This window comes from Vulpes vulpes, chromosome 5, assembly GCF_048418805.1.
Source record: "Vulpes vulpes isolate BD-2025 chromosome 5, VulVul3, whole genome shotgun sequence".
Lineage (NCBI taxonomy): Eukaryota > Metazoa > Chordata > Mammalia > Carnivora > Canidae > Vulpes > Vulpes vulpes.
In genome coordinates, this window is record NC_132784.1 from 68951670 (window position 1) to 68971807 (window position 20138).

At 52.1% G+C, this 20138-nt stretch overlaps 1 protein-coding gene across 7 annotated transcripts in view; it reads right to left on the reverse strand.

Moving 5' to 3' along the window:
* SHANK2 (SH3 and multiple ankyrin repeat domains 2) overlaps positions 1 to 20138 on the reverse strand; it is a 510304-nt gene that overhangs the window by 355500 nt on the left and 134666 nt on the right. For all 7 annotated transcript variants that reach the window (XM_072758681.1, XM_072758678.1, XM_072758674.1 and 4 more), the window contains exon 10: positions 17456 to 17533. In XM_072758681.1, coding sequence (XP_072614782.1) covers positions 17456 to 17533 — 78 coding nt within the window. The remainder of the gene's footprint in view (positions 1 to 17455; positions 17534 to 20138) is intronic.

A 20138-nucleotide genomic window follows, 5' to 3' on the forward strand; every position in this document is an offset into this window, starting at 1 on the left:
ATGCCAGTCAGAGCTGTTGGCTTGGCCACAGCAGGTCAAGACAAGGTGACAAGAGGCAGAATGATCATCTGGTTTGCAGGCTTTTTCCAGGTGGTGGCATTGTCACCAATCACCAGGGTCAGTGTCTTCTGAATCATCTTTAAGACCTCACCTAGCCCTTTTGAAGGAATAAGAGACAGTGCCCTGACATGTTCCTAAGTCAGGGGTCACCTGCTGGCCCGCAGAGCACGAGCAAGGATCTACAAGCTAACAGTGTCACTGCAACGAGTCCCTATTTTGACAGCCACCATCTGTTGGTGGGCCCACCTCATCCGCCCAACTACACACTCTCAACTACTCCGATTACTTTTCCAAAGTGAAAATCATCCTGATAACATTTTAAAGGAAGAATGAAAAATATCATCCATTTTCGTTCAAGTCTGTAGAAATTCTGGCAAGTAACAATCAGCATAACAAATATTGCTTTTTTAAAAACTCTGAGTCTCTGTGTGCAATATTTATTAGCCATCTCCAAGAGCCCACTCTAAACTTAGAATTACCATGATCTCTGTATGACACCATATCTTCCCCCGGAAATGTCTTTTTCTAGGGGAAACTGTAATGTTCTTGGGAGACAAGAAAACATCGTGGGGACATGTGGTTCTCAGAAGCACTGGTTCTGCCTTGCTGATGGACATCTTCATGATGAAGACAAAGTTCCTTGAGGAAACAGAGTCGTTATCTCTCAGAAGGGCCACAGGAAATACTTATTTACAGATGTACACATTCTTGTCTTAAACCCTGGCAAAGCCCCATCTCAAACTCTCCAGAAACAGGATAAATAAGGTAGCATCAAACTCACTGAATGACAGAAGCAACAGGGTCCTGCTGGGTCCCACACCTGTGTCGTCCTGGCCAGGGGGCCGCGGAAACAGAGAAATGTGCCACGTCAGGCAGGACCGCCCCCCATCGCCGACTCTGGGACAATTTCCAGGAAACTGGTTCTGTTTTCCACTAGTTCGAGCCACTTTTCCAAGTAAGGCTACCAGCCACCCCTTCCCAAGGTGTGAGCAGGACCCTCTCCTGAGTGTTCAGTCTTGTGCTCAGTCAGAGGCAGCTGAGAGTCAGGCCCTCAAAGACCCCACAGGGGGGCCACCACCTGGAGGGCCAGGAGTGCCCATGCCTCCTTAAAATGTTGTCCTGATGGTTGCCACACAAATTAAACTATTCAAAAATACAGTGCGCCACCACCTCAGGCCCACTAGGTTGGCAACTATAGACACAAAAGCAGAAACAAGTGCCGGTGAGGACATGGAGAGCCCCGTACATGGCTCCCGGGAACATAACATAGTGTAGCCACTGTGGAAGACAGCACACGGGTCCTCAGGAAATGATCTACAGACTGTCCGGGGGCCCAGCAAGCCCACTGCCAGGTGTGTCCACAGAAAGGCAAAGGCAAGGAGAACCATTTGCTCACCCACGTTCCCAGCAGTGTTATTCAAAACAGCCAAAGGGTGGGAGCACCCAAGAGTCCATCCATGGACAAACGGAAAAACAGGACGTGGTCCAGCCACACACTGACAGTCACTCAGCCTTAGAAAGTATGGGCATTTTGACAACTGCTACAACATGGATGGACTCTGGGGACATGAAATAAGCCAGACATGAAAGGATAAATTTTGTAAGATTTCACTCATAAGAAGTGTCTCCAGATTCACAGGGATAGAGAGTGGATGGTGGTCATGGGGCGGGAGGGCACGGAGGAATGGAGTTAGTGTCTCCAGGGGACAGAGAGTGAACGGTGGTCACAGCAGTAGGGAGGGATGGGGGTCAGAGCCTGGGGGTATGTCACCTGGGGACAGAGCCTCCATCTGGGATGATGGACAGTCCTGGAGATGGACAGTGGGGACAGCTGCAAAACAGTGTGAATCTATTTCATGCCACTGAACTCTGCACCTAAAGACAATTAAGGTAGTAATTTCTACATTACGCAAATTTTATGATTGAAAAAAACCCCTGAATTTTTAAATTCTCTTGAAAAGCAAGAAGATCTGGCAATATTGGATATATGTATTTTACCACGATTTGTAAAAAGCAAACCTGAAACAACACACACCACATTAAAATCAGGTGCTCACTTCTCATTGCAGATCCAGAGCCTGCTGGTGGCCCCCCTGCCGCGTGTGTCCAGGACCCCGAGCATCGAGCATCAGGCCAGCCTCCCCTCCCGCTTCTCTTCCTGCTTCCCACACGGACTCACCTGCTCGCTGTGAGCCCTTCCAGCACACGGTGCCACCCGTCCACCCACCTTCAAGCCTCTGAGCGAACTGACTCAGCATTCAGATGTCAGGTGAGGTGCTGCTCCCAGGGAAGCCTGGTGGGCTCCAGAGTACATGACCCCCAAATAGCCTCACCTGGCACTTAGGAGCACTGTTACAACCATATCTGATCAAATATAAGACAGCACGCGCTGCTGATGCTCGCTGTTTTATGGGCCCAATGACAGGAAAGGCTGCAGACACACTTTCCCCGACATGACGGGTTTCAAACACCATTGGTGACAACTGTGACAGGTGGGCAGGGAGCCCCTGAGAACAGGTGAGACACAGCCATAACTAAGTGGTCAGCAGAAAGACCCTTCTTGCGGAGCCGCCGTGGGCACCTGGTGAGAGCGGGGACTGGTCCCGCGGCGTGTCCTGTCCTTGGGACTCACAGACACCACGAAGGCTTGGGTAAGTAGGTATTCACTGAATGACAAATGAACCTGGAATGTCAGGTAAGTGTCAGGGGTGAACAGGCCAGAAGGGGAACCCTCACACATATCACCCGCATAAAGGTTGGCTCCCAGGAGTAAGAATCTCAATGTGGGGCGGGCTGCCTGCCTGGGGACACACGGCATTTGCGGGAAGTCCGTGTTGCACAGGTGGGCCTAAGAGGTCACCTGTGCTTTCCAGAGAGCCCATGGGGGTCCCAGGAGAGCCCGCTGCTCTAGAGAACCAGGAGCGGAGCGGGAGCTGAACGCTGATGGGTAAGCTGTCTGCCGTGGTCTGTCCCCAGATAAGCGATGTGAGGCTTGGAGAGGCGAGGTCACTAAGGAGACCTGGACCAGGAGACCAGGACCACATCATTTTAACAAGTGGGCTTAACTTCTAGAACTTTCCATTCATGAGCTGCCTGCATCGTGCCAGGGACTGAGCTATAAAATGAAGCAATGGGGTCACAGCGTGGACATGGGAGGAGGTCGGAGCAGCCTGTGCCAGCCACCTTGCTACCTTTCCCCTGTATTCTCCAGTCAAATGGTGGGACACATACCAGTTCACAGATGGACAAAAAGAGTCTTAAATTAGTACGCAGCCCCAATTGCGTGGTTAGCTGGGAGTGAAAGCAAAAATCAGAGCCAGGCCCCTGGGCTCAGAGGCCCCAGAGAGCCATCCAGAACCCAGCCCAGAAGGTCACCCATGTTTCTAATACCCTAAAATCTATGGCCACGACTGGTTCTGTTCCGTCTCGCCATGAGGATGCCAACTCACTCTTTCTTTACTCTTTCATTTCATTAACAAGCACACCAACTTTGTGCCAGGCCCTGAGCTGGGTACCTGGCTTCAGGCGAGAGACGACTGACACACGGACTCTGCCCTAAAAGATAGTTTTCCAAGACAAGAAAGCCCACCGAGAGGAGGAGACCTGAGGATGCTTGGGAAACTCCAGGTTCTGAAAAGCACAACAAAACGTGGTCCTGAGGTCTTCCTTTGTAACACTAACACGTATCTTATCCTGGACCCTGATGTTGGATTGTTCCCAATAAAGCACAGATTTGGAGAGCCCGCCATGGAAAGCTTGGGGTGTCCACCCACTTGGGCCCACAACCCACCCCAGCAGCACTGGCTGACCCACCCGTGGCCCCACTCCTGGACCCCGAGGGGGGAAGTCTTGCACTGATTGAGACCAACGTGGTCTTACTAATGTCACAGCAGGCTGAGACTTCTCTCTCATAGAATAAATAGCATCTTAAAAAATGCCAAGTCTTTGGAGCTTATTCTTAAATGTTAAAAAAAAAAAAAAAGGATGGAAAAGAATCCCGGTACTAACACCCACTTGAGAGCCTCCGACTACCTTTAAAGCAAGAGACAAAACCAGTACAACCATAACATGCTTATCTTAGCTATAGATTTCTCTATTTTGTTATCTTGTGGCTTCTGAGGACCACGTTGGCAGGTAAAAGCAACAGTGGAAACAGTTCTCAGCATGAGACAGACAGAGAGAGAGAGAGAGAGAGCGAGTGCACATACTGGCGAGGTCAGTGATGGCAGGGCAGGGACCTGTGTCTTATCCATCCCCACCTGCGTGGACCCACCTGCCCCGCACATGTTCTCCTACAGAAAAGGGACCGAGACTGTGAGCAAGTGAACATAGTAAAGATCCCAAATGGTGGACAAATTACACTGGCATCCACTGCAGGTCCCTGACATGACTCAAGTCAGCCCTGAACTTCCCAGAAGAAATGTCATTCCTCGGTAGAACCAGCTCCTTGGGGTCCCTGTCCTTCCCCGGGATTTCTCCATTGGCCTGACCTTTCTGGAAAAGCTGTTGGTAGCTACAGTATTTAAATTGGGAGCCTGGGGGATGCCTGGGTGGCTAAAGTGGTTAAAGCATCAGCCTTTAGCTCAGGGCATGATCCTGGAGTCCCGGGATCCAGTCCCACATCGGGCTCCCTGCATGGAGCCTGCTTCTCCCTCTGCCTGTGTCTCTGCCTCTCTCTCTGTGTGTGTTTCATGAATAAAGAAATAAAACCTTAAAAAAAAATCGGGAGTCTGGGATGTGTAGCACAAGACAGTCACCCATGCTGCCCAAACACTGCTTCTCTGCTTGGCCCTGGAATGTGACACGTGTCAGCCCCGGACCACCTGAGACACTGTGAAGAGGGACTCTGGGCTTTAATAAAGTCATGGGATCAATGTTGCTTATGCCCGGAAGGAAAGCTGAAAGTCCCTTACCCAACAGCAGATACCTAGATGCATCCAAATTGAGAAGAGGTACCGCTTGGGGAGAACGAGTGATGGAGAGCACAAACATTGTACACAAGTCCCAAAGTCGAGCGGCAATTAGAAAACACGTCCAAAAAATCAGAACCAAACAGAAACCCCAAAGCCTTTCACTGAGATCTGCCCACTGGCTCTACTGAGGACCCACCCGAGCGGCCCCTGCTTGGTGCGTCAGCGCCTGAGTGAGGCGGGCCTCCCACCAAGATGGGCTTCGGATGGGGACAGGAGGCCGCGTCACCACCGGGCCTCTGCTGTGTCTCTGACCGACGACCTCCCCAGGGCCCAGGGAGGTAGGTCAACCTGCCTGCCAGGGACGACCGGAGAGCAGCACTTTCTTGCAAACAGCTTCCTTTTGGCCATGTGGACTTGGGCCTGGGACTGGGTGTGACATGAGCTCTGTCCCTGTGCTGTTGGTGGGGCCATGACTGACTGGCATCCACAGGGACCGGGTGGTGAGCTCAGCGAGCCTGATGCTGGGAGGGGCTCAGAGATCGTGGCACCAACGATGTCGGTGTAGAGAAGCGGGGAAGCATGATGGGGAAGGCAGGACTCGGGGAAACAAAGTCTGGGCCGAGATGCAGCGTTGTCCCCATTCCACTCAGGAATTGACTGTATTTGAGGCACACAAACCCACTTGTTGGTTCAACCAAAGAGGCAGTTTTTGTGGGGGATTCTCATGAAAACCTAGTGCAGGATGTAGGGCCACGCCTCTCAGAAGCCAAGGGGTCTTTGGGAGCCACACTCTATGTATACAGGTGTATGTGTGTGTGTGTGTGTACATGTGCATGCATGTGCAGGTGTGCATCTGTGCGCACATGAATGTGTGTTCATGTGTGTTGCTGTGTGTGCATGTGCACGTTTGCTTATGTATACATGCATGTGGGTGGGTGCATGTATGCGTGCCGTGTGTATGCATGTGCGTGTGTGCATACACACGCAGGTGTGTGCACGTGCATAGATGTACATGTGTGTCTGTCCCTCTTCCTGTCTCCTGCTTCACATCACTTCCTCACTCCTCTTCTCCATTCAATGTGCCCTGTCCTGGCTCCCCGCTGCTCCCCTGGGGTCTGGTTGCCAGAGGGTTCCTCACGACCCTGCTGGAAGGCCTTGGCTCATTCCCAACTTCCTAGCGGGCACAGTCTAATTGGTCCAGAATCAGCCTTTCTATAGAGGCTCAGGTGGGACCATAGCTTGGGGGTGTTAGGACAGCGTCCCAGCATCACGGGGGACTGTCCCAGGTATGTCTCTAACCCCTGTCAGCCTGGAGGGGAGGCTCAGAGGCTGAACCACATGGAGCGGGTGGTTGGAGGCAGGTGGATTTCATGAATGTCATCCATGCAGTCACTGCTCTGAGGTTTGTGGGAACAGCATTCCCTCCCCAAGGAAGGGCACGTTTCTAAAACTAACACATTAGCTCAAGGGGTCACAGAATCAAAGGCTTCGGGTTGGGGTGAGGGGAAATGGATGGAGACCATGGGAGACGATGATGACGTGGGGTGAGGGTGTCCTCTAGTCACCCCCTTTAGGGAGGGGCAGGAGTGATGCTCCTGACACAGGGTAGAGGGCTCCAGACAGAGGGAACGGCACCTGCGAGCACTACCCAGAACCTTCTCTGCTTGGCTACTGTCTTGCACTCTTGGGGTGGACAGAATAACCACCCCCAAAAGACATCACGACTGAATCCCTGGAGCCTGTGAATATGTGACCTTGTGCGGCAAAGAAGGTGTTTGCAGATGTGAAGTTAAGGATCTAGAGATGGGGACACTGTCCAGGAACAGGTGTCTGCAGAAGAAAGAGGCAGAGGGAGATTTAAACACAGAGCAGGGGCCACACAACCAGGGAGGCTGGAGGGGCCACAGCCCAGGGCCCCCTGCAGCCCCAGAGGCTGGATGGGCAGGTCCTCTAGGAGGGGGTGCGGCCCTGCTCACACCTGGGTTTCAGAGTTGTGGCCTCCAGACCGCCAGGGGATACCTTTGTGTTGTTTTAAGCCACTGTCGGTTCTCCCCTGTGATGATCCCTGTAGAAGAGACTCGATTATGCAAAGGCTGGCTGCTTCCTACACACAGAAAGCTCAAATGCCTTACGCCTTTCCTAAGAGGGTGATACCACCCCACCCCTGGGGGAAGAGTTCCTGGGGAACAAAAACATCTCGCTGTTTTCATGCATAAAGCACAGAGACACAGGCCATTCCTGAAAAGCTTCAGTGCATCCGTGGTATTCAAGGTTCTCAGAAAGAACAGTGAGAAAGGCCAGTTGTAGCAAACCAGCAGCAAGCAGGGGTTGCGGGGGCCAGGTCAGGGGAGGGCTTACAGGTGCCACCTGTGGGAGTGCCACGATGGCAGCAGGGACCCTGTCTGTGCCCTCCCAGAGCCGGCTCACCCTGGCAGAGGGGGATGACCTGCAAATAGGGCGGGATCGCAGGAACCCAGCAGGCACAGGGGCTGAGATGGGATACAAGGTTGGACCATGTATCCATGTACAAGGTTGGACCCAAATTTCAGGTCCGCCTTCCTGGCTGATCTTAGTACAAATTCATGATGCTTAAACATCATCATTGTCTCCTGCCATCTCCATCCATCTCCCCTCACCCCAACTCAAAGCCTGGGTTTCTGTGACCCCTTGAGGTAACGTAAGCATTAGTTTTAGGAACATGCCCTTCCTCGGGGAGAGAATGCTGTTCCCACAAAAACCTTTGTCTCCCTGGGTCCGAAACGCAGCTCCCTCCCCTGTCATCGGGGTTCGCTAAGGGAGGAATGTCTGTGTTCCCTGCAAGTGCCCATGTTGAAAGACCCCCACCCCCACCCCATGTGTGGCATTGGGAAGTGGGGCCTTTGGAAGGCGGGCAGGGTCGGACAAGGTCGTGAGGGTGGTCCTCACAATGGGATTCATGCCCCTGGAGGAGGAGGGGCAGAGCTTTCTGTCCCTACACCCACACGCAGAGGCAAGGCCCCAAGGGGACTCGGGGTGGGCTGTGGCATCTGCAAGCCAGGAGGAGGACCCTGGCTGGCCACCGAATGCCGGGCACCTGGGTCTTGGACCTCCAGCCTCCAGAACCATGACTGTGAATGTCAAGGTGCCCGTCTGTGGGATTCTGTGTGGGCAGCCAGCGCCCCTGCCATACCTCAAGTCTTCAGCTTGGGTTTCTAAGGAGCCCACCTCAGCTGATCCACCTTGATTTCTTTCTATTAAATATCACAGACAGGTGTCCTCTCCAGGGGCACACACATCGGAGGGCCCATTTCCTTTGTTTCCAGGTAACACCCGGCCTGGTGCCGCCCCCAGCCCTGCGCCCACTGGGCTGCTGATCCGAGCTCGAGCTTGGAGCTCAAGCTCGCCCCAGGGCCGGGGTCTTTCCGACCTTGTTGACCCCCTGGGTGGAGCGCATCGCACCCTCGAGCTGGTTTCCTGGGACACAGGCTTGCAAGGCTCTTCGCTCGCAGTTTCAAAGGAAGAACTAAATTTGTGATCTTGGACAAGCATCCCATGCTGCTGCTGGAGTGCCTGACCCTCCCCTCATCTTTTATGCGGAAACTGGCTTTTCTCTCTTGAAACTTAAGGATCACGTTTTTATTTTTATTCCAAAGTTCTGGGTTCTCATGCCCCCTGTCTTGGCCATGGGCCTCTGCTCACGTGTCACCCCGGATGCTCAGGGGCTCTTTGTGTTGGGAATCTTGCGTCCTGGTGGGTGGCACGGTCTCGAATGGCCTCTCTGCTAATTTCTTCTTTTTCCTGCTTCTCCTGGAAATTCCATTATTCAGATGTTGGGCCCACATGCTGACTCCTTGAATTTTCTCACATCCCAATTCCCTTGCAATGTTTGCTGTCATGAATAACTTTCAAGAGCTCCTCGAACACTCCATGGCACCCATGCCGTCTCCTCCCTTCTTGCACTGGGGATGTTAGGTGTATTTTTTCAGTTTCTTTCTGGGCTTTAAGATTCTCAGGTCCTGTCCAGCATCTCTATTAACGCTGGTTCAGTGTCTCCCTTTCACGTTGCGGTTTCCCTGAGCTGGCCCTATTTTCCACCTGAAGCACCTGCACACAAAGCTCTGGGTGTGGGCTGCTCTGTCAGGAGGAGGGCAGGCATGGTGCTTTCACAGGAGGGATGGAACACAGCACACTCTGGGTAATGGTTCTGATCCCAGTGGTGACCACAAGTGCAAAGGCCCTGGGGTAGGGATGTGTTTGGTGTGCTTAGGAAAAAGCAGGAGGTCTGGGTGTCTGGAGCAGAGCGAGCAAGCCAAGAGAGGGACTCCGGAGGTGTAAGGTCAGCGAGGTCTCCATAAGTTGGGTCATATGGGCCCAGCAGGTCATGGCACATTTAACCAGTGTTCCCAACTTCCAGCCCCATCTGCATCCTCAACACAGGAGCCTGGCCTCCGTGACCTGGCTTTCTGGGGTCCTGACACGTGATCTGGTTGCCCCCCCCTTCCCCTGAAGGCAGGCAGGGGGTTTCACTCATGCTGTCAGGGCAGTTGCCATGAGCCCACCTGGTTCTGGTTTCCCTAATTCTCTCGACCTCTTCCTTCTCTACTTCCCAGTCCTGAGGTCTGCTGACCACTGCTCCTTCGTGTTTACAAACCGTCTGGAGGAGGTCATGTACCTTCCTGACCCTCACCCATGTCAGCCTGGGGGTGACCGTGCCTTCCTCAGCTCACGGAGAGCAGCGCCTGCAGACAGACTGCTCTGGGTCCCACCCCGGCCTTGCCCCTCCCGCCAGGTGCCGGCAGTGTACTCGAGGGCATCCTTGGGGTTCCAGGAGTCTGACCTTCCCAGCCTTGCTCCACATCACAATCCTTTCTGCAATCTTGCTCAATTAACCAATGAATCAGGAAACTCTCCATCCTGACCCCAAGCTGCTCCCGTTCACGGGGCACCCCTCCCCTGCACTCCCACTGGTGTCATTTAAAGGGTAAAGGCCGGGATCCCTGGGTGGCGCAGCGGTTTGGCGCCTGCCTTTGGCCCAGGGCGCGATCCTGGAGACCCGGGATCGAGTCCCACGTCGGGCTCCCGGTGCATGGAGCCTGCTTCTCCCTCCGCCTGTGTCTCTGCCTCTCTCTCTCTCTCTCTCTCTCTGTGACTATCATAAATAAAAAAAAATTTTAAAAAAAATAAAAATAAAGGGTAAAGGTCAGCCCTGTGGTGCAGGGACATAAAGAAATAGCGCTGCCCTTCCGGGCGGAGCACCCATCACTTCCAGAACAGCATAGTCCAACACGATGGGTGCTGAGCCCCTGGAGTACAAGAGACCAAACTTTAAAGTTTATTTAATTGTAATTAAATTTATGGAGCCACATGCGCCCTGTGGCCACCATATTGGTCAACGCAGCTCTAGAATATTTTGCTGAATCCAGAATCCTCACTAATAATACCCGCAAGGGTTCATCCATGTTGCTCACCCCCTGGAAGGGCAACATCTGATTTTTACACGGCACCATGACCGTAGTTGGTTGGATGTGTTAGTTTGCATGTTAGAGTTTCCTTCTGCCCTGTTGGTCCTGTGCATATGACTCAGTCAAACCCGAAGTCCTTGCATGGCCGGTGGCTCCTCTTCAGCCTCACTTCCTGGCGTGGGTGGTGGTCTCTGCCCATCCCTGCTTCCTGGCCTGCTGGCTTTCTTGCTGCTGCTCAAATACACCAGGCACACTCTGACTCCAGGACCTTTGCATGTGCTGGTTCTGGACCCTGGAAGGCTCCCCCCAGAGGTGTGCATGGCCCACTTCCTCCCTGCCTCTTCCCTGGTCCCGGCTCAGGGTCTGAGGCCAGGTGAGGTTCCCATCATGGGACGAGGTAGGATGGGGTGAGCAGGAAAGGGGTGTGGGAACCGTGGCAGCTGGAAAGACCCTCCCCCATTTCTGTCCACACGTCACTGTTCTTCAAGTCATGTACCAACCCTGACGTGTTACTTGTTTATCTCTTTCCTTGTTAATCATCACCCTAGGGGTGTTTTGCTCAGTGACGTATTTCCCCAGCACCCAGAAGACATGTGGCTCTCACTGGGAACTCAGTGTGTGCTGCTTGAAATAATGAACTTGAAACTCAGTTATTCTCATCACAGACACGCACACTGTTTCAGCCCAAACGTTTCCATTTACCCAGGTCTCTGGGCCCTAATCTGGAAATACAACTTCCATATCCTTGTTTCTGTGGAACAGAGTCTGAATCCCAGATCAGACTTAAGAGAAAGTGTGTGTGAATGAACGGCTTGGCCAACTGCTCCTCCAATGCAGGGGTGACAGGCTGCGGGGCATTGGGGGCAGGGGGCAGCCAGGCCATAGAGTTCACAAGGTGGGCCGGGGTGAGCAGAGTGGGGTGTGGGGACCGCAGCCGCTGGGAAACACCCACCTTCCCCAAGGGGCAGGGTCCCGCAGCCCTGGTCAGATGCCAACTCACACAAAGGCTGCCTTTCCTAATTTTTAAGGGAAGCTGGGAGTCTGAATTTTTTAATGAAATTCCAGGATATTTAAATGTTAGCAAAGCATTTAATTTTTTAAAAGCTCTGGGCAGGCCACAGTCAAACGCTCTGGGGTCAGATCCACCCTCTGGATGGCACATGGTGAATAGGAAAACAGTAGCTTTAACCCATCCATGGGGTAAGTGAGAACGGGTGGAGAAATAAAAATATAAGCTGACTGGACAGAAATAAAAGTTGTTCATTGCTTCCTGTGGCCAGGGCTGAGATGAAAGCAACAAACCCTCTGTCCCCTGTGAGGGTCTCCCTGCTGCTTCTCCCAGAACACGCATGGTGGGGGTGAGGAATGAGAGGGGAGCCTCGAGCATCCCTAGGTGGGGCCCCCTGTCTCCCTGGAGGCCTCCAGAGGCATCCCCTGGGCAGGTCTCCCAGGAACCCTCAGAACCCCAAGACTTGCTCCCCAGGCTCCCAAGGCCAGCCTGACCTTGATCCTGCACAGGGGGCCTCTGGTGACAGCAGGCTGCACCCACAGCACCATCAGACCTGCCTCATGGAGCCCTGCTCCCCACCATCCTGTGCCCCGTAACTGCTATAATTATCCCCATTTCAAAGGTGTAGAAAGGGGCTGCACGAGGGTCCTGAGGTGAGTGGCCCACATCAACTGGAGCTGAGTCTCTCCCCATCTGGAGGCTAGATGTCTAAAATCCAGGTGTGGGCAGGGCCACGCTGGCTCCAGAGGCCTGGGGGAGGGTCCTCCCTGTTCCTCCAGTGCTGGGGACCCCAGGTGTATCCGGGCTGTGGCCGGGGGCCCTCAGTGCTGCCTCCATGGTCACATGGCCCCTCCGATGTGTGTCCGTGTGATTGTGTGTTTGATGCCATCCTCTGCTAACTTTGCAATTTCCCACTGTCCACTCCTACCACTTGGAGCATAAAAGACAGCACAACAGGAAAAATAAATAATAAATAAAACAAAATAAAAGCACAATGGGAGAGACACTGGGACCATGCTCACGATGCTAGCACATGGTGTGAGGTCACGGAGCAACAAAACTGACCTTACTCTAAAACCCACGTGGATTTCAATGACCCGAGGCTCTAGCACATAGTTTGGGTTTGGAGGGAATAAGGAACAGAGGTGCCCACGGAGTGCATTTACTCAGTTTCCCGGAAAATGTGCAAAACTAGACCAGCCCAGAGTGGCTGCCTCACTGGCTGCACGATCAGCACCGAGAGCACATGGTCTTCTGAAAAGTGCTCACCACACCATCGTGAATTGTGCACAACTGAAAGGAGGTGTCCACCCTTCTGTCTACACTGCTGAGTGAGCGAGCTCGGCAGGAGCTCCATGCAAAGTCCACGGGAGCGGGGTCTGAAGGGCAACAGCGGAGACACAAGGTCACTTTCCTGAGCTGAGTGCTCCCCCAGGGGATGTGCAAGGACACAGGCTGGGAGCCGTTAGGTGACTCATGGAGCAAAGAGCTTGAAGACACAAAGAGCCGTCACAAGACGGGACTTACGGGCATCCACCTGCAGGGCGGCCACAACCCAGCAGTTTAAAACTCATTCCTCCTTTTCTGCTTTGGCCTTCATCCTGCTGGAATGTCCAGCATGGTGACTAGGGAGGGGGAGTGGGGTCCAGAGGCCGTGGGAGGAGCCCCAGAAGGGAGGCTCTAAGGTGAGCAGGGCAAAGAGCTGCACCCCCTGAAAGGGAGCCCACCCACCACCACGCCCCAGCCTCACCAGGGGACTCCTGACCCCCGCTTCTGTCTCTGCCACCCACCCTGCCTTAGCTGGATACCAGACCTTCAGAAGGCCTCACCCTCCAGACCCTCCTCTCCTTATCCCCTCCATTCTCTCTACATTTGGCTGGATGTAGCCTAGGGACAAGGCACCCATGACACACGTAGGGAGAAAGGCCACCTCCCCAAATACCCATGCCGGGTTGGGGAAGCCCTGCCCACAGAGCCCCACGGGAGCCCCTTTCAGGAGGGAGCTGCCATCAGTTCTTCCCTGTGTCAGCCTGAGGTCTGCAGGGAACAGACCAAAAGGAGATGTGTGTGCATGTGCATTTGTATGTATGCACACAATTAAGAGATTATTTTAAGGGACTGGCTTGTGCGATTATGAGGACTGGCCAGTCACAATTTGTAGGACAGGCCAGCAAAGTGGAAACTCAGGCAGGTTTTCTATGTTACAAACTTGAGGTAGAATTTTGTCTTCTCTGAGAAACCGTTTCTTTTTTTTTTTTTTTTTCTTTAAAGGCTTCCCACTGATTAGATGTGGCCCACTCACATTACAGAGGATCAATCTCCTTTACTCTATCAACTGGCTGTAGATGTTAACACATCTGCACAACACCGTCCCAGCAACACCCACACTAGGGTTTGATTAGATAGCTGGCTGCGAGCGCCCAGCCAAGGTCAACAGCAAAGTAGCCACACAGCTGTTCTCTCCCTGGCTGCCTGCACTCCTTCACATCGACCTTCCACGTCTTCAGATTTCTTTCCATTTTGTTTTCAGAATCAAGATACACGGGGCACCTGGTGGCTCAGTGGTTGAGCATCTGCCTTTGGCTCAGGGTGTGATCCCGGGGTTCCAGGATCGAGTCCCACATCGAGCTCCCCTCAGGGAGAAGCAGGGTCTCTCCCTCTGCCTATGTCTCTGCCTCTCTCTATCTCTCATGAATAAATAAAATCCTTAAGAAAAAAAAAGAATCAAGATCCATTTGATTTTTTTCTTTGTTCCCTGGGGCCGAGCAATCCAAAGCGCAAAGGATACCTGGTGTTCACTCTATGCCAGGATGCAAGATACGCTACGTGCCAAAGGGAAGTGTCTCCTTCACTCCAGATCTCAGAGGGGCTGGAAGTCAGGAGGCTGAAGATCACAGACTTGGCCACTAACTCATTTTGCATTCCCATACAACCATTTCTCCATAATTCCACTTTGACTATAAATTAGAAATAAAAATGCTGACCTCATAGGGTTTTTGAACATCAAATGAGAACATTCAGAAGAGCGTTTGTGGGCTTAAAAATTCTGTGCAACAGAGAAGATTCATCATCGCCACCATCATCCGTATTATCATCATCACCACCATCACCATCACCACTGCCATCATCACCATCACTATTATTATCACCATCATCACCATTATCATCATCACCATCATCATCTTCATCACTATCACCATCATCACTTTATAGGTTGAATTTTGTTCCCCCAAAATTCAAATGGTGAAATATTAACCGCTTATATGTTGGTATTTGGAGATAGGGCTTTTAGGGAATAATTAAGGTTAAATGTGGTTATAAGAGCGGGGCCCCAACAGATGGAACTGTTGTTTCTACAAGGAGAGGATGAGACAGCAGAAACCGCCCCCTCTCTCCATGTATGCACAGAGGAAAGGCCAGTGAGTAGTTTGCCATCTATCAGCCAGGAAGAGAGGCCTCACCAGAAACTACATCTGTTGGTACCCTGACCTTAGACTTCTAGCCTCCAAAGCTTTGAGAAATCAATGTCTGTTGTTTACATGGCTCAGCCCATGGTGTTCTGCTGTGGCTGTGCGAGCTGACCGAGGCAATTCCCACCATCAGCATCACTGTCACATGTAAGTGCTTCTCCTCCTCCTCTTCCTTCCTCTCCTTAAAGAATCATCTCTCTTGGGATTCTCAAACCCACGCAGGCACCAGGATCTCAAGAGGGCTTCTCAGAACCCAGAGCGCCAAGCCCTGCCCTTGAGCTCCTGACAGTGGGTTAGGATGGGTGGGGGCTGTGTATCTGCATTTTCTCTCAAGCCTTCAAGTGTTGCTGTTGCTGCTGGTTCAGCATTTGGATGAAATCATTAAGCAAATGTTTGGCCAGATGAACTCATGAAACGGTCCAAGATTTCTTAGAACAGCAGCCGAGGATCATGAGCGTTTTGCATGGAGCACATCTGATCCTCTTAAACAACACAGCAAGCCACCACCCCCCCACCCGCCCCACTCAACAGAAAGGGACTCCTCTTCCATAACTGGGAGGCGGGCGCTGTGAATGAGAAAGAGAGCCGGGCACTTTGCAGGCGGGGATCCGCCGGCTGACTCACATCTCCATTTCACCACAGCATGAGGAGGCGGGAGACACGAGGGAGGGAAACCAGCTCTGAAAAGCAGTGGAGCCCATCAGGGCATGCGGGGCAGGCACCCTAGCCTCTGATTCCGCCGGTTACATGAGCAACATTCACAGGGTGCACAGTCCTGTCATTCAACTGCATTCTGCATAGCTGTCTTCCAGAACCATGTGGGCACTTGATTGATCATCAAAATAGAGACAGATGGCCTTGCATTTGAGCTGGTACAGCACCTCTGCCAGGAGTGTGTATGAAGCATCCTGCCAGGACTCCCGTAGAAGGAGCGCCCCATGCCAGGGGAGTGCTGCCTGTGGGGATGGGTTAGCAGTGGGGACAGGCAGGGAGGCCACCTCCATGCCTTCTGTCTTGGATGCTGTGCACGGCTACTTCCCTGGGACACCAGTTACAAGGTGCTGCCCCGAAGAGTCAGACATTGCTCTTTTATATCCAGAGGCTTACCATGAATCGAAGGGCATCTGCTGTCATTTTCAAGCAATTTAAACAATGCTTTGACTTAAAAAAAATAAAAGGAACAAAGAAATGTATTATTTAATGACAAAAAAAAAAATCTTTAAACCAAGACCAACACCGAGCCACAGCAGAGCCCAAAGGGGCAGAAGTGGCCACCAAGGAATGGAAGGTGCCAGAGCTCCCCCTAATCATCACTGGCAAGAGGACGTCTCCCCAGATATTAACTACAGTCTTTACAGACCCATTAGCAAACCAGAAAGTCACATCCATGTCCGTTTTGCTCTAAACGCCTGAAAGCCACGAGATGCGAAACCACAATCCAGGCCCACCACTATGAACGAAATAAGTGAACTTTTAATGGTGGTTATTAGACATACAGCTCAGTGTTTAGATTAAACTGGCTCATTTTCAAGACATCAAACCTGTACTTATTAGTAATGCCTAAGAGGAATATTAGTAAAACCATCCGTGCACAGCAGTTCTAAATTAAAGGCCTCTCTTGGCTCAGTAAGATGTAAAAATTACTTCCAAATATAAATGACAGTCGCTTAGATTTTCAATCAACTGGAGATACCTGACAGTGTTTAGGGTCAAAAAGCATTGCCACAACTTAAAGCATTAGCCAAAAAAGAATTTGTTTCCACCCGAAACGACATGGTCAGCTGCATTGAAATCAAATGAGCCCCATCTCCACACAACAGGATTCACATGGAGCCTCGACCGGCATGTGCCACCCCTGTTGACCCTTGACACCAGTCTGCTGAGAGAAGCCAGACAAGAGAAGGTCACTATTGTGTGGTCCCTCTTCTATGAAATGTCTGGAACAAGCAAAGCCACGGACATAAAATAGATTAGTGGTTCCAGGGGGCCTGGGAGTGGGGAGAGATAGTAGGGAGGGACTGCGGATGAGTGTGGGGGCACGGGGTTTTGTTTGGGGGTGATGAAATGTACACAGTACTGATGCTTGCCCAACACCGGGAATGTTCTATGGCCACCGAAATGCACCCTTGGAAGTGGTCAAAACGGCCCACATTATGTGATACATACTCTACCACAGTTTAAACATAATTAGGCCAGCAGCTTTGCCCTCCACGTGGAGCACTACAGCCGACGCCAGGCCAGGTTACTGCCCTCCACTCGGGGATAGCAAGCCCCAGAGGGATGCCAGATGATGACAGGCCGCCTCCCCAAGACAGAGACGGAAAGGACTTTCTGGAGCTGCCTCCTGCAACACCCTGTAAGGATGAATCACGGCAGGGTTCGTGTTGTTCGGGCCCCAGAAAGAAGGTCAGCAAACAGCAAACGAACATGACCACAGCCCCAGCGCAAAGGGATGGATGGGGCCACGGGCGTGCAACGTCCCCCACCTCGTGTGGAACACATGGGTCTCTGCGGAAACCCACGTGGCCTCCCGCAAGTGTGCGCTCTGAGGGCTCTTCTTACCTGGAATGGAGTCTGGCTGTGGTAGTTCTTCTGCTCCTTATTCCCACCTCGGAAAAGCAGCACCCTGGCACAGCTGTCCTGCAGGTGGACAAAGAGAAGCCTGTTTGTGGCTCGGCGGCACACACTTGCTCCAAAGGACCTGCTCAGAGGCTAAGCTCACGGGAAATTGGGGATGTGCACATGTGAGGTTCCCAGGGGGCCACTCTGGGCATCAGGGTGGCGAGAGTGACAGGGAACAGCCTGCCCCCTATCAGGTGAGGCTTAACTTCTGCAAACACCTTGGATGACTTGTCAGAATCATTATAAATATTTAGTATGTGCACCCGGGGGCCAGACAACTGTACTTTTTAAGAATGCGTTCTGCAAGGCGTCTCACATGTGTGCATAACATACATAATAGGGAAAATACCGTAACGAAAACCCAAAAAGAAAGAGAAAACGTGAAGACACCTTAAATGTTCTAAAATAAGAGACGGAGGCGCCTGGACGGTTTAGTCAGTAAAGCATCTGCCTTCGGCTCAGGTCATGATCCCAGGGTCCTGGGATCAAGACCTGCGTTGGGCTTCCCGCTCAGTGGGGAGTCTGCTTCTCTCTCTTTTTCTCTCTCTCTCTCTCTCAAATAAATAAATAAATAAATAAATAAATAAATAAATAAATGTCTTTAAAAAATAAATAAAATGAGGGACAGTGAGAATGTATTCTAGAATATTCTTCGCCTAGAAAGTTGTAGGAAAAAACAAGGTAGACCCACAGAACCTATGGAGAAATACACCCAAGAACTTCCAAGTAGAAAATGCAAGTCCCAGAACTATAATAAAGCTTAATTTCATTTATGTTTTAAAAGCCTCTACATTGTAGAAAAGAAAAGAGCATGTCTGGGAGTGAGCGTACCAGTGACCCGAATATGCTTTCCTGCAAAGGGGAAAGCGTTAGGGACTCAATGTGAGGAGAGCATTGGTCATTATTTCTTATACTTCTGGGGTTTTTTATGTTTTTTTTTTTAAATTTTTTTTTAATTTATGATAGTCACAGAGAGAGAGAGAGGCAGAGACACAGGCGGAGGGAGAAGCAGGCTCCATGCACCGGGAGCCTGATGTGGGATTCGATCCCGGGTCTCCAGGATCGTGCCCTGGGCCAAAGGCAGGCGCCAAACCGCTGTGCCACCCAGGGATCCCCATGGGGTTTTTTATGTTTTTTAAAGACAGTATTCATTTTTTCTGTATTTTTACAGTGAAATTCAGACTGCCTCTGTCCATGTAGTGAGCACCTGCTATTTGCACACCAGTGTCCATGCACCCTGCAGCAGGGGGCCCACCGGTGGCATGGAGGGTGGTGGCTACAGGTGCAGTGTATGTCGGCATCTCCAGTTCTCCCCGCGGAGCCTGGAGCAGACCCAGCAGGTGTGACCACCCCAGATGCAGCTATACCTGACCACTCGCAGTGCCTCTGCCCCAGACTGGAAGGGGACCGTGACCCAGAGAAGGCTGGGCACAACCTGTGGGGTCACGGGTCCTCGAGAACAGGAGAGTAGAGATGAAGCTGGCACCCACAGGCAGAATGGGGCCCTCTGCCTAGGGCTGGAGGAGCTCCACGGGGCTCTGTGTGGGGTGACTGAGGGTCCTAGTACTGAGTGCTGATGCCTGCAGGACCAGGGGTGGGTGGAAATCCACAGAATCCTCTATTTCAAATGGAAATCCCACATCCTAGGGAATGTATGGTGTATGAACTCTGCCTCCGTCAAGGTCCTGAATTAGAACAGTGGGACATGAGAACAAGGGACAGAGACAGAGAGACTGAGATGGAGAAAGAGTCATAGAGATAGACACACAGAGACATGTAGAGAGAGAGACAGAGATGGAAGACACAGACACAGAGACAGAGATAGAGAAACAGAGGCAGAGAAAGAGACAGAGAAACAGAGTTAGAGAGAGACAGAGGGACAGAGATAGAAAAAGAGAAATAGAGGCGGAGAGACAGAGACACAGAGACTGAGAGACAGAGATGGAGAGGCACAGAAGCAGAAACAGAGAGAAGAAGACAGAGACTGAGGCAGAGAGACAGATATAGACACAGAGACAGAGAGAGACAGACACAGAGACACAGAGAGACAGGGCCCCGCAGGGGGAAGGATCTCGTTCCAGGGCTCTGACACCAAGCCAAGAGCATGGCTGGGTCTGGAGGAGCATCCTGAGCTCTCGGGAACCAGCTGGGGCTCTGCCCACTCCATGACCTAGCCATGGGCCCCGGAGCCTCCACTGTGGACGTCAGGAGGAGGCCACCTGTGAACGGAGCAGACACGAGGGCATAGGGACCCTGTTCCATGCTGCAGGCCGAGGGAGCAGTGGAGTACGCAGGCCACTCCTTTAGCAGGGAGGGCGCACCTGAGGTCTGCAGGGAAGGGCTTCCCGGCTTCTTGGCCCCAGGCTGCTGGGGTCCTGGGGGCACCTTGGGGCTGACATCAGCAGCTCTGTGTTGAGCGCCTGTGTGCAGCGTGCACACTCTGCCACACTATTTGCATTTTATCCCCCGGCAGGTGCTCGTGTAATGCTTTGAAGAACTGAAAAAGCTTAAGAAAACTGGTAAAGATGGATCTGTGTTCAGGAAACAAAATCTTTCATAGGTGGGATGAGATTTCATCCAGGGTTAAAAAAAAGAAAAGAGACCCGGCATTAGCTCAGGTGGT